This window comes from Phasianus colchicus, chromosome Z, assembly GCF_987193195.1.
Source record: "Phasianus colchicus chromosome Z, bPhaCol1.hap1.1, whole genome shotgun sequence".
Classification (NCBI taxonomy): domain Eukaryota; kingdom Metazoa; phylum Chordata; class Aves; order Galliformes; family Phasianidae; genus Phasianus; species Phasianus colchicus.
This window is the reverse complement of record NC_143476.1, coordinates 49894281-49908709: the sequence shown is the minus strand read 5'-3', so window position 1 is coordinate 49908709 and position 14429 is coordinate 49894281. Positions and strand designations below refer to the sequence as shown.

At 38.8% G+C, this 14429-nt stretch overlaps 1 protein-coding gene across 4 annotated transcripts in view; it reads right to left on the bottom strand.

Annotated features, from left to right (window-relative positions):
* HSD17B3 (hydroxysteroid 17-beta dehydrogenase 3) overlaps positions 1–10869 on the bottom strand; it is a 35788-nt gene extending 24919 nt beyond the window's left edge. For all 4 annotated transcript variants that reach the window (XM_090131487.1, XM_090131488.1, XM_090131486.1 and 1 more), the window contains exons 1-3: positions 10604–10869; positions 8559–8605; positions 2821–2896 (exon numbers count right to left, since the gene is read on the bottom strand). In XM_090131487.1, the coding sequence (XP_089987613.1) occupies positions 2821–2896; positions 8559–8605; positions 10604–10757 (277 nt within the window). In that variant the 5' untranslated portion in view covers positions 10758–10869. The remainder of the gene's footprint in view (positions 1–2820; positions 2897–8558; positions 8606–10603) is intronic.
* Between the last annotated feature and the right edge of the window lie 3560 nt (positions 10870–14429).

Below are 14429 nucleotides of genomic sequence, written 5' to 3'. Positions count from 1 at the left end.
TACAACACTTCCTGCAGGATTGGGAACAGCTAGACATAACTAGTACCTTTATGGGGTTTAGTGGAAGTAAGTCTTATTTGGTTACTGGACATTCTGTGGGGTGTATGGTAATGGACATGATTTCTGCAGGGAAAAGTTGAAAAACTTAATTATATCACCAAATTCAAATTCATGGCCCACATGCTAAGCCAGTCTAAGCTGATGTAGCTGTATTTTTAGCTGCTTTCTAAGAACTTCCTGAAATAAATTTTTAGTAATATTAATGTCATACAGAGGTGTCTTTTTTTTTGTTTGGCAAGACTTAACTGCTAAGCAACTATAGACTCTGATCATACTAGCCAACTCTAGGGTATAACTTTTCTGTCAGGATCTAGCTCTGTTTGTAGAGCTTGCTTGGAAGTGTAAGAAGAAATATGAATGCAGCTAATAGCTTTTCATCATACCTAACTTTCTGATTGATGTTTTACAACCACAATAGTAATCACGTCAAATAAGCAATACATCTAGTGAAACCGTTAGCTCTGTCTCCTCACACAAGACTTATTTTGTTATCTTTTATCTCATGTTCTAAAAAGAGCCATCCTGTCCAGCTGGGTGGAAATCCGGTTTTGATTCTTCTGTAGGGAAGTGTTTTTTGGCTTGTGGATGGCCTGCTGAAAGCCCCATTTCTGAGAGCTACTCTCAAGCACATCTGTGATCCGCAGAAGGAAAGCAAACAACTGAGACTGAGGGAGGTATCTACATTTTAGCTTCTTTTCATCTATCTTACCACGAACAGTACAATTAGGTAAATAACACTAACAAGTTGAGAAGGAAGTCAAGTGTTCTTGTTACTGTGTCCAACTCTCTGGAAAAGGATGCAGTGAGTAAATGTTAAGAAAAAGGATACACGAGTGATGTGTGCAGTCCTACAAGGTATTCACACAGCCTGCGGTAATCTTTGTGTCTGCATCTCTCTGTGCCTTAATCTCTTTACAATAATTCAGGGTAATGATAACTGCTTGGAGTGAAACATTTCTTGTTTAAGCAGTTTAGAAAGAGAAAGCCAGGGAAAAAGATTAAAAAAACAATACAATCATTCTGGTTAGACTTCTGCTTCATTATGGGTTTCCACTGTTTATTTACTCTCACAAAATTACAGTACGTTTAACTCTCCTTCCCTTCCCAGTGATTACTTAGCTTAATTACAATAAACCCCGAGTCTGAATATTGAAATCAGAGGAGTCATTTGAAAGCTTTAACCTAAACTCACACCTAGAGCTCCTTGCTGATTTTTGTGACCTCCATATCAGATGTTTGTTGTTGCTGTGTCCTCCTCTCATTCATTTTGTTTGTTCCGTCTACTTGCTGTTATGTATTCCTCTCCAACCCAACACAACAAATAACACGAGTCATTTTGGACTAATACCAAAACCCACTGAACTCAATGGGAAGATCTCATTGAGTTTTGACAGCAATTTCAGGCAAGCTCTGGGGTAAATTCAGCGATATCTGCCCGCTATCATGGCAGGCTGCCACAGTGGAGCATCCAGGACAGGAGGCCCTTGGTGAGGGGCTGCTGCAGAGCTCAGCACATGCATGGGGAAGGTGCCCCAAGGGTGGCCTCAATGTAAATCCTGTGAAGAGGAATCTGCAGGGCATTACCTTTTTCAGAGCTCCACCTCTCTCATTCTTCACTTCGCTTTCTTAGTCTCAAGGACCTCATTGTTTTCATTCTTTGCTTTCCATTATCATTTACAATGCAAAGAAAACTATAAAAATTTGTTAAACTTTTTTTTCTTTAATTAGGTTTTTTAATTCTTTAATATTCAGCCACAGAGAAATGCAGCAACACCAGAGCTTGCATAATCCTCACAGGATTTCATTTTTTTTATGACGTAGTAGGAGCTAGTGTATGCCCCAGACACACTGGTCTCATGGGATACAATTAGGCTGGTGCTTCCCCCTTCAGTACTTCTTGATTCTCAAGGGAAAGTAAGTTTGTATCTAGAAATGAGGGGTAAATTAGACAGGAAATTCAGAAGCTCGGTAGCCAATCTCATCCCCAAGATACAGAAGATACCTCCTGTGGGTGCAATCTGGTCTGAGGCCTTCTCTTTGGAAGGGCTCAGAGCTGGGCACAGCACAGCCAGCACAGCACAGCCAGCACATGCACCGGGGAGTTTGGGGACAGAGGCAATGTATGGAAGAATAAACCCGATTACAGATGTCTGTAAAGTTAACGGAGGATATAAACTCACTTGACTCCTATAGAAATCTTAACTGTCAATCCTAATGTATTTAAACAAGTTATTCCCCAGGGCAAATGACTAATTCCATTTGAAGAAAAGAAAATGAACATTAATTCTAAAGCCACACTACTTTAGTGTCTTACTGAAAGCCAAATGTAGTTTGTAAACCTTAAAAAGAGAAAAAAAGAGGACAACAGCTACAATTATTTCACTTCTACTGCTCCTCTGCTGCATTCCAAGAACTAGCCTCAAGGTAACTGTTCTTTCTCAAGCAAAAGCCCATTCCTAGATTGTTCAAATAAATCTATTGTCCTATCTCCTATTTACAGATCTTAAGCTCAGGTGAAGTCAGAACAGAATCTGGAGTCATGTTTCTCTGTCCCAAGCTATTGAACTGTTTGAATCATAGCATGTGTTTTTAAAGCAATCTATGACTAGAAGATGCAGTGAAACAGTGCCTGTAGTTTTGCACTAAGAGCTTGGGCTCTACTGCAGCAATATCTGGGACTCTACAGGGGAAGCAGGCCCCGGTTCCCACCAAGACAGGCTGCCAGATAGGAAGGCAAACAAATGTGGAACACACACTTACCGATTTCATTGGCCACTCTCTGCAGCTTCTCTAGAGTTCTACTTATCATAACTATATTTAACCCATGTCTTGCCAGCTACAAGAGAAGAATATAAAAGTTGTTGGAAAGCAATATTGACATGATTATTATTTTTTTTTTTCTAATTTTACTATTGAAAACTATTACAGATTACAGTTATTAATTGCTTTCAGTTGTCTCTCACTGTCTAATGGGCAAACAACAGGTATTAAAACCAGGTTCTAATAGTCTGTGAAAATACCTTGGCCCCTTACAAGAAAAATATACTGGACAAAAATGAGGTCCCAACCATATGATGAAAAATAAACAACCACACCTAGTTTCACATAAGCATGTGTATACAGAGAGTAAAGATGATGTGGCATTTCCCAGAAAAGCATCAGGAAGACAAATAATGACTTTCTAGTCATTTTACAGCACCATCTTTGACCTTCATTCTTTTATTAGGCTGGAAAAAAAAAAAAAATAGTCATGCAAAAAAGTCCATGCATGGAGACTTTGGTGTCTCCACATGCAAAACAAATGAAGGACATACAGAGAACGTGTTTTCTGTAGGCTTCGCATTCCCATCAGCTAAGGAATTTTAGGCAGAATCTGAGAGCAAAACACACGCGAAGCTTGTGAAATGAAGTTATTAACAAGCAGCAGTTGGACAGAGTTATGTGCACAAAGAAAGATAAGAGTTGAAACCAGAAAATGCCTGCGAGAGCAAGAAGCAAGAAAAAAAGTCAGTACAAAAGATAAAGCCAACTTCTTCTGAAAATACCACTTAGTTATCTTGGAACAAGAAGTGAACTGGCGAAGGCCACTCACTGAAGGTCCATTCATTTCTGCCACTGCTCTCTCCTTAGACCTACTGGGGGGGAAGCAGATTGTCCTACTGAGCTCTTCTGAAACAATGAAAAGAATGTCAAGGAACAAGGACCTTTGTTTGAAAACTCACTACACTGAGAGTACAAGGAGCAGACTATCTATTAAATGTATAAGCCACAGCCATTTGCATTTTCAGCACAAAGACCTTGCTCACAATCCCATGCTCTCAGAGAACCTCTCACATAATTATCCGCTGCTCCACAGAGACATGTCCAGGCTTAGGCACTCCATAGTTTTGAAAGCTTATTTTATGGGCTCTGTATGAGGTACTCAGGAAAGAAAGTAAATTGTCTGCACACTGGCAAATTTCCCTTTGTCTAAAATGTGCTTGACTCAAGTTGCTTCCAACCCACTCGGAAAGCAGTGCAGATAGTCTCTGTTGCTCTGGTCCCTTATTCGTACCTGTCACTCAGAGATGATTACACAGAGATCATTCTGCTTTTTTGAGCATTCAGACAAGATTAGATATCATCCACGTCACGTACAAAATAAAATCAAAATTCTATTTCTTAGTGTTTCTCAATAACACGTCATCTATGTCTCTCTGTCTGTTAAAAATGATCCCTATTGCTATGATCCTGTTTTAGCTAGAATGGCAAAAATGCTGACTGCCAGGTGAACAGGTGAGAGGATGTTCCTTTGCTGCTGTATGCCAGATGCATTAGAAGCATAAAGCTGAAGCAGCATTTTCTCAAGGCCTCTTTCTTTTTATATTTTTCTTTCTCTTTTCTTTTATTTTTATTTTTATTTCCTCAGATATTATCCATGCATTCTTTTCAGAAATAAGTTTCACAGGACATTTTAACTACAGTATTCAAGTGCACCCTCAAAGCAAACAAAATGAATTGCACTTAAAAAAGGAATTTCCTGGCCATCACCGGCAGAGGTTACATGGCTTTTAACTCTGCTGCACTCTGCACAGAGGCAGCGTTGATCAAGCGCAGCCCGTGGCGCGCTGGGCGGCCCAGGGGTGCGAGCGCAGTACGACGTGCCCTCGGGACCGCTCTGTCCTCCAGCGGTGTAGAGCCGACGCAGACCCATGTCTGGACTGTGGCTGTAGAGATCCACTGTGACACGGGCTGTGAAAGGTGGTTCAGGAAGATCAAGCATCCTGCGATCTGCGGTCTCGTTGAAACGCTGTGAAAATGCTCAAGCTACGTGAAATTAGTATAAAGCCACCCTGCATTCTCCGGAGTGTTTTTGCAGCTCAGTCTGATGTAAATCTTCCAACAAAGGAATTTTTCAGACAATAAAGCTTCATACAAGACAAGACAAGGGTTATAGAGTCGCGCCATACCTGTAGCTACTGCAGTTACACTGACAAATTAGATATATTCTACATGGATGACTAGATATAATCAGCTGAAGTCCTTAACAATATACCATGCAAGCTACCTACCATAGTTATCTGTCCATTGGAAGAGATTTTCTCTCTTTCACGGGACAATACTTCAGCATAATTGGAGCAGAAAAACTCAGATCACATTTAGCTTGTATTATACGGTACTTGCAATACTACGTAAGATTTCTGGAAATAAAGAAAGGCTTGAGATTTTGGAAATGATTTTATTAATAAATGATCACAGTTCCTTCCTCAAAATGGTCTGCTAAAACATTGATTTAGACACAAGAACTAACCTGATTTATAAGAAAGTAAATAAATATTCACAATTACAATAATGCAGAGGCTAACCCATGAATCTTGTAATATTGAATGGCCTTGGCCATACACACGGGACGTTTAAGGTACTACACCAGGAATAAATTCCCCAAGCACATCGGATGCTGTTGCAGTTGGCAAGCAGAACTAACAAGATTGTAATAGTACCTGAAAAGATAACAGGTGAGTAGAGATGTCAAGGAGGTCTCAGATGTAGCAGATGGAGACAGAAATCTGGCTTTTGAAATAAGTAGCAAACTAGAACCAAAATGCCAATACTCTAATGTCACAGCAGTCAGTTTTAGGGATAGGAACTCTATGTTCAAGAAGGCCTGAGTCACCCCACTGTGCAAAGAGCATGGTTAGAGCCTTCATGGAAGCCTGGACATTCATGCAGAAGGGGAAAAACTCAAGGTGTGTTTGCCTGTCAACACAAGCTCAGAGGTCTTCATCATAGGAAGGATGCAGAGCTGTTGAAGATGTCCCAGGACAGGATCATGAAGATGATGAGGAGCAGGAGCAACTCTCCTATGAAGAAAGATTGAGAGAACTGAACTTATTGATTCTGGAGAAGAGAAGCCTACAGGGACAGTAGTGGCCTTTCAGTACTTGAAGGGAACTTATAAGCAGGAGCAGCATTGACTTTTACACAGTGTAATAGTGATAGGACAAAGGGGAATGGTTGTAAAATAAAAGAGGGGAGATTTAGGTTAGATATTAGGAAGAAATTCTTTACTCAGAGTAGTGAGGTGCTGTCACTGGATGCCCAGAGAAGATGTGGATGCCCCATTCCTGGAGGCATTCAAGACCAGTCTGGATGGGATCCTGGGCAACCTCACCTACTCACTGGCAACCAGCCTATGGGAGGGGTTGGAACAGGATGATCTTTAAGGTCGCTTTCAACTCAAGGCATTCTGTGATTCTATGACCCTAAAAGGATAATAAAATGTGTCTCCTGCATCAATCATCAGTCTTCTGAGACTTCAAGCTTTTTACACAGACCAAGCCAGCCAGTGAGCAGAGGTATTTACCTACCTACAAATCTTGGAAAAAGGGGTTTTCCCCCAGTAAGGACTGTAATCATTGCCTGGACTTCTGTCTCCTGGGCTGTATTTGTGAGCCACCGGTTTGGGTTTCCACATAAAACACTGAGCAGAAACTGCCACCATCCTTCCAAATCACCAGGACTAGTATCAGTTTCTGATACCACAGGAGTGTGGAGCTCTTGCATTATGTTGTGTCTCGTTACAAGGCCATGTTTGAAGGACAGCCCTTGCTTGGTCTTAGAGCTCAAGCTCCAAGGACAGAGACGTGGTGGCCCTGTGGCCTACAGGCAAGATTTGCCTTCACACCAGCCCATGGTATCAGCAGAACCTATGTCAGATTGACATCAGAGAATTTTGTAACCAACATCAGAGCAGCAACAAAGCTGGTTCACCCATCCACTCACACAATCATGTGCTTAGATCTCAGCCAGCAAGATGATGTACCAAGCTATGAGCATAAATAGTGCCACGCATTAGCTGAGCACAACTTTTATGAATGGGAACACCTGGGGAGGAAGATACATCTCAGCAAGGGTAAAAATGGCTCCCAGTCAACAAAAGAAAGCCAAAAATAACGAAGAAACATTCCACAAAAACTTGCCAGTTCCTGACAAAAACTGCTTTCTCAAGAAAGGAACAAAATAATGAAATAGTAGTTATTTTATTATTTCTGATGACTAAAGTGGCCATTCATATGCCACAGGTGGCCTTTTAGCTGGGATTTATAGTTGTATAACCTATGTAACACAAAGGAAGCAGAACAAAGACAGAAATTCTGACCTAACACTCTCAGGTTCTTGCAGACTTCATGGTTAAAGTATCACCAGGCGCTTTCACACAGTTATTTCAGCATGCTGCTTCTGTGTGTGACTACACCTGGAGACTCAGTTCTAAGGGCATGATTAAGCATTTCTGATAGTTCTTCTCTGTTTCAGCCCTAGCCCAATCTTCCCTGACTTACATGTTCATCAGACTCTTTCTATTTGCTTACTATTACAGCAACTCAGTCAGTAGACAGAAGGCAGTGTTTTCCCTTCTTTCACACAGGAGAGTTTATGATCTTTATCACAACTACAATAAATACTGTAATACGTGGTATGTATGTTTTCTAATTCCAATGCAGTTTAGAAAGCACTTATTGTATTGCCACTCCCATTAATCAAAATCAGGTGTTTCAAGCATGACTAAATGAAGCATATGCTTAGGAGGACTGGTTTAATAATCTAATCAATTAAATCAAAAGAAAACTCATTTTCCTTTCCTGAGAGATATGTTTTATGTACATTTTTTCACATCATATATGATTTATCACCTCAGAATGCATCACATCCAATCCAGACTCCCATATTACTGCCTGGTTCGTCTGGTTGTCTCCATTCTGAAGACAATAACTTACACTTCATTGCAGCTAAGCAGTGCAGTTCAGACAGAGAACTGGTTATGAACAAAGACATCAAAGAGAAAATCTGCCACTGTCACTATCACACATAGCAAGGACAGTCTCAGAGGCCACCCTGCCTTCAGCAATGGTGAGCAGAGGGGATGTTGTAGCATCTGCACAGCAGTGCAGGGCAGATCACAGCTCCCTTCCTCCTGCAGACTCCTGCAGTGATGGATTACTAACCAGAATATCATGGATCCTTATTGGTTCCTTAACTTGTAGCTCATAATCATTTATGTATATTTCTCCTTTCTCTGTTTCAAATATATCTCTCAAACTTTTCTTTGCAGCTGTGAAGGATAGCAAAATACATTTTGTATGTTCAATGCTGGACAACCTCATCAAAAAAGAAAAAAAAACATTAGCTGTAAAACTGGGGGGGTGGGGGGGAAAGAATAGTCTGGAGGACATGCCACTGTGAACAGACAATACAAAATCTTTTCAATTACTCGGTGTTTCCATTTCATTTCCTTAGACAGACAGGACTGCTGCAACATGAATGACATTCCTCTTAAATGCAATACCAGTGTCCTCACAGAACTCAGCTCATGTTATTCTGAGAACAGAGGGAAAGGATTAGTACTATATTTGTCACAATGGCTTTGAATCCCAGACTCTTCTTACTAACTTGCAAAGACTGGTAATGGATAGCAATTTCATTTTGTTGAAGTAAAATTAAGGGAGTATAATTTATCTCACCTCAAAGGAATATGCTTTTCCAAGCCCATCTCCTGCTCCTGTGACCACTGAAGAAAGAAAATAGTAAGGATCATGGTGATTGTGGATTTTCTTTAGCTCTTTCTTTATTGAATTTGTTAATATTCTGCATTTCTTGGACATTACTATCAAAACATTTCTAATAAGCCACTGAATCAAGCCTTTCTTTGTATTGTGACTTGACATTTATTACTTAGCACTATTAGTCTTCCAAGCAAACCTCTCCCCACAGTAACCTACCTAAAGCAGCAGCTTAGTCAATATTCTCACTTTGAATGGGGAGACAGCAACAAATCCATTACCTATGAGATGGCAGAATTTTTCTAATATGCATATATTTCTTTTAATTTTGTACTTGCATTTCACTGCAGAACGGCAGGAAGTAAGGAGTGACCAGAGGCGGTACACTTCCTCACACAGCAAGTCTCTCTGTAAGGAAAAACTAACTTAACATCACTCATACAGTGCTTTCTATCCCAAGATTTACCTTTGAATTCAGTGTCACTGGGAAAGTAAACAAGCCTTGGCATTTGCAAGGCACCTTAGAGCTTAAATATCATGAAAGCAAATAACAAAGAAGGGCTATAGAAGGAAAATACTTATCACCTTAGAAATAAAGGAGAAATAAGTGGAGCAGGAAAGCCCTGAAACAATTCTGAGGTACATCTGACACATTTTTAGAGCAAAACAGATCATGAGTCAATGTCTAAAAACAAAGTAAATTAAGGACTTCTAAATTTACGGAGAAACCAGAGAAGCAGGGTGAGTCTGAACAGCTAGGTTCACTGCCAAGAGAACAGCATTTACTTTCCTGTTCACAGGGAACAGAGATCTCCTGGTGAGGAAGTTAGGGATCTTCATGACCAGAGCAGACCTGCAGATGAAAAGCAAGCTTCCACCTGCCAGCTTGTGCCCTTGCAGGGCTTGAGATCTCACATTCCATATGATGCTGCAAGCCACTCAAGCTCAATGAATACCACTGGCCTGAGGAAACTTAATGTTTGTGAAATGACAGAACACAACTGGTCCACTGAAGGAAAGGGCAGTCTCTCAGCCTCCAGGAGGACAGGGCTTCAGACAGGCTTCATGCAGTGCTTCTGCCTATTGACATACCAGCCAGGCCCATGCACCAGGATGAGGCCTACTTAAAACTTGAGGCTTGTAAAACTGTTATTTCAGAAGCACCTGGTGCTTAGCCAGGTCTTCCACAAAGAGCTGAATTTTGTTTCTTACTCATCCACAGTGAGATGTGCGTATTAAACACATACACCATCCAATGATATCTAGTCTTCAGCACAAGAGTACTTTTGGGGTCACTTCTTAATAAGATGGCACCAGTGGTGACATCTGTAGCCTTGTATGTCAAAAACTGCGCTGCCTTTTCATTCTTACTTCATATTGACAATCTACCAAGCCTAAGAAAAACATCAGTGTTTAGTAGGAAGAATCCTTTTATTAAACTTTGCTGTTATTTTTATGAGAATATGTAATATCTTTTAAAAAACACTGCTGAGTTGTAGCCTGTGAAGTTTTTAGGCAAGAATAGATTTGACTTGTTAATGATACCATTAAGGATAGATCACCAATTCTGAAAGAAAGAAGCTGGAGCAAAGTCACCAGGAGCAAAGACAAGTTGCTTTGAAGATTGGAGACCATATCCTATACATAAACTAGTTGTTTCAAGTATCAGGAAACTGAGGATAGGCAATGTTATTAAAACTAAAGCATTTCCAATAGAGAGAAAACATCGGAAGTAGGAATAGGGACAGAATCCCCATCCATACACTGGGTGTGCACATTGCTACTAGTTTATTTTTCTCTTCTCCCCAAGTAGGCAAAAACTTGAGGCTCATAAAACTGAATTTACTAGCAGATAAAAAGAAGAAATGAAACAAAGCACAGTTAGTGGAAACCGTGTTCCCTTCTGAAGGAGTGGGTTAAGAGAACACGAGGAAAATCTCCCAATTAATAATGTAACGACTCAACTCTCAGTTACAAGAAGAAGAATGTAAGGAAGTTTCCATTACCTGCCCATTCTCCCAGTGAGCGGAAGAAAGCTTGAGGCAAAGCACTCCAAACATGTGGGAAAATATATTTCATAAATCTGATGCATTTAAGCAGAGCAGAGAAACAGATCAGAGCTCCAGTAACAATGAGCAGCTGATGCTGCAAGTCTTCCATGGTGAGCAAAATCAGCAAGCTATCATGCAACAGTAACACTCTCCCTGGGAAATGCGCGCTGGCAGAGCAAGAAGAGGTCTAACAAGAGCATGTGATCTGCTTTCTCTGAGGAATGTCCGGAGTTCAGGATAGAATAATGTCTCTGTTTTACACTCAGATTTGTAAATGACTGCAAGGGAGGGGAAAAAAAGAAAGAAAGAAAGAAAGAAAGAAAGAAAGAAAGAAAGAAAGAAAGAAAGAAAGAAAGAAAGAAAGAAAGAAAGAAAGAAAGAAAGAAAGAAAGAAAGAAAGAAAGAAGGAAAGAAAGAAAGAAAGAAGGAAAGAAAGAAGGAAAGAAGGAAAGAAAGAAGGAAAGAAGGAAAGAAAGAAGGAAAGAAAGAAAGAAAGAAAGAAAGAAAGAAAGAAAGAAAGAAAGAAAGAAAGAAAGAAAGAAAGAAAGAAAGAAAGAAAGAAAGAAAGAAAGAAGGAAAGAAAGAAAGAAAGAAAGAAAGAAAGAAAGAAAGAAAGAAAGAAAGAAAGAAAGAAAGAAAGAAAGAAAGAAAGAAAGAAAGAAGGAAAGAAAGAAGGAAAGAAAGAAGGAAAGAAACTATGATTTATGGCGCTCATTTCAGTAGGAAGGTTTCGTTCCTTTCCTGGAAATTACCCAAGAACAAAAAGAAGAAAAATATTTTTATTTTGTTTAAGTTTTGCAGAGACTGATGATGGGTCTAATCCAAAACCCTGGATAAGAATACCCCTGACCCTGGGGATAACACACAACAACACTGCTTTGTACAGCTATGAAGAGTTAAGCTCAAGTACAGAGGCTTCCAGGGCACACTGAATTTGTGCTTGGTCTAGAAAAATAGATTTATCTCCAAATTTGAAGACTAAATAATAAAAGGTTAATAAAGACACCTAGTTCTTCCTACACAGTGAAAGAAATACTATATAACTTTTAAAAGAGTTTTCTGAAAATAGTTTATTATGCATTTTACGGATAGGGAAATTACGGCACAAACTGGTATGGTAGTTTATTAACAAGGAAATAGAATTTACAGTTTTCTGAACAAAATATGTTTGAACCAGCATTAAAGTTGAGGACACGGATAAAAATCATAAGGCTAAGAAGCGGTGTTAAGGACAGAGCCTTACTGCAAATTAAAATATTATTTTAATAATAATATAAAAACTAAAAAAAAAAGTTTGATATTAAAATAAATTAATAGAATTCACATTTAAAAGTTTTGTTTGTTTGTTTGTTTGTTTTTTTTAACGTTAAAACATGGAAATTCTCAGAGAAAGCACAGAAACAGCATTTATTCTTCTTTGCAAATGGTGGTTTGAAACATTCATTCTCTAAAGACCAATTTAAAATGGAAAAGAGAAAGACTGGTGCACAAACTTATGATAAAACAAGAAGTTGCATCCATATTTCAGTGATATTCTTCCACATTTAAAATGAATCATCTTTAAAATTTGATCTGAATCTCTGACAGCCAGAAGTCCCCAACAGAAGAGCAGAAATGTATGTTGAGTATCATATTACTAACACCTGTCAGAACACCACAATACATGGGCGTATTACAGAAAAAGATAATGTCTGAATCACAAGAAATGGAACAAAATGATATAAAAACCATTACTATCTTTGCTTAATGACAATCCAGTTTCCTGACACTTACATTTTCTTAATGTCTTAAAATTGCAGTATAATCACTGTTACCTACACTGTAACACCTAATTTTAATCCACAAGTAAGGCCAGCCATAACAACAAGGGTCTGAATACTTCTCCAAAATATTTACATACAAAAAGTCCTCAAAGTCATTCACTACTCAAGGAATATGTTAAATCTGAACAAGCTGCACATATGCAACAATGGCGCTGAATACCTCTTTTAAAATTAAGAAGTCAAATTCCAAATTTCCACAGCTAATGGTCTTCTTTTGCTCTGCCCTGACTCCCTTGCATCTTTCTGTTCCAGAGACTGAATACAAGTCTGAGATACTTTTACTTTAGCCTAGTATCTGTAATCAGGCTGAGATCCAGGAGGAAAAAAAGTAACTTCTTAGGAATGTGCAGAATTATTCATCCAGCTGAGGTTTTTGGTATTGTTGCTGTTGTTTTCCTGAGGTGTTCCTTCTCTGTTTCTCCACAGGAATCACTGCAAGAAGCGTGGCTAGAAAGCTCCTAATGGCTAGTGTACTTCTCATTCTCTACGGCTAGTCCAATGGTAAGCACTCCCTATAATACCAAGATTATGAACAGGTTACTGTAGAGTGCAACATTCCTTTCCAATTCAGTTATACTTTAATTTGAAATTGTCCTCAGAATTTTAGTTTTTTCTTGTGTTTACATACACAAGTTCCCCGTGGATACAGATAGCCAACTGTAGAGCTTAAATTTAAAAATATTGGACTGATTTCTGAAAATTTAGTTCTGCAGCTAGCAGCAGGTAACCACAAGAAACTTTCATAAGGGAATGTGACTAAAGAAGCCACCCTAGTATTTCTTAAAATTAAGCCACTTACTACTGCTTAAACATACATTCTGAAGACTGAAGTTCTCTGTAATCATTTTCCCCATTGTTTCAAAAGAAGAAACTGAAGCTTCACACAGCAAATAAGTGATATCATTTTACAACTGTTTTAGTATTTCATTAACTAACGTGAAATTTCAGAAACCTAAGGGCAGAACTATCTACAGATGGATCATATGAGAAATCAGTTTTAAATTACTGCCTTATTAACTGAGAGAAATAACCACTTAGCTGAATAGCCATTTCAGTGATTACCCATACTCCAAAATGCAAAACTGGGTCTGGGGGTCTGGCTGAGCCCATAACCCCAGTTTTAACAGGCAGATTTACTGGAACAATATTCTCTCTGCAATTACAGAGGAAAATAGTAAATGACTGAAGCTGAATTGCTTTGTGAAAAGGATGCAATCATGTGCAAGCTCTTATAGGTAACACCTAATTTTTCAAGCTCTTATAGATAATACCTAATTTTGGTTTTCCTAAACCTTCAACCATCCAGAGTAAAACTATAATAAAATCTGTGAGAACTAGGTCTTCAGATAAATGCAACTAGGAAGGAACTTACGAAACGTGGTATAGAACATGATTTAAATAAAATCACTTCCACTGCAGTACAGAGTGAATTAATGAAAATACTTCATTTGTAGTACAGAAGTGAATGATACAGAAAGCAAATATTTATGCTACTCACATGACTGAAAGCATCCACACAGAAATAAATAATAATAATAAAAGATATTATAATATGCATCTATTTATTTATCAAAGGTAAAGCAAAACATTAATAATTAAATTCACACAGTATCTGTTCCTCTGTGGAAACTACATCTTATTTAGTACATGCCCATATGTGTCCATGGGTATTATAATTAAACAGCTTCCATAATCTTTTAGTAAAAATCAGTGAAAACCTCACAATGCCTTGTCCTGCAGAGAATTGAGATTCAAAAACAAGGATTTTGGAGGCTGAAATGATCTGGAGAAACAGGTGTCCTATACAAGAATATGCTCAAAAGATACTAGAGCTTTTAAAGTACATAGGGAAAACTTTAGAACAAAAGCACTCTGTATATCTGTAATAACACATTCCCTTCCCACCTCTTTAACAGGTAGAATATGACAGTCACATCTCAGAGAATCAGCAAATGGTT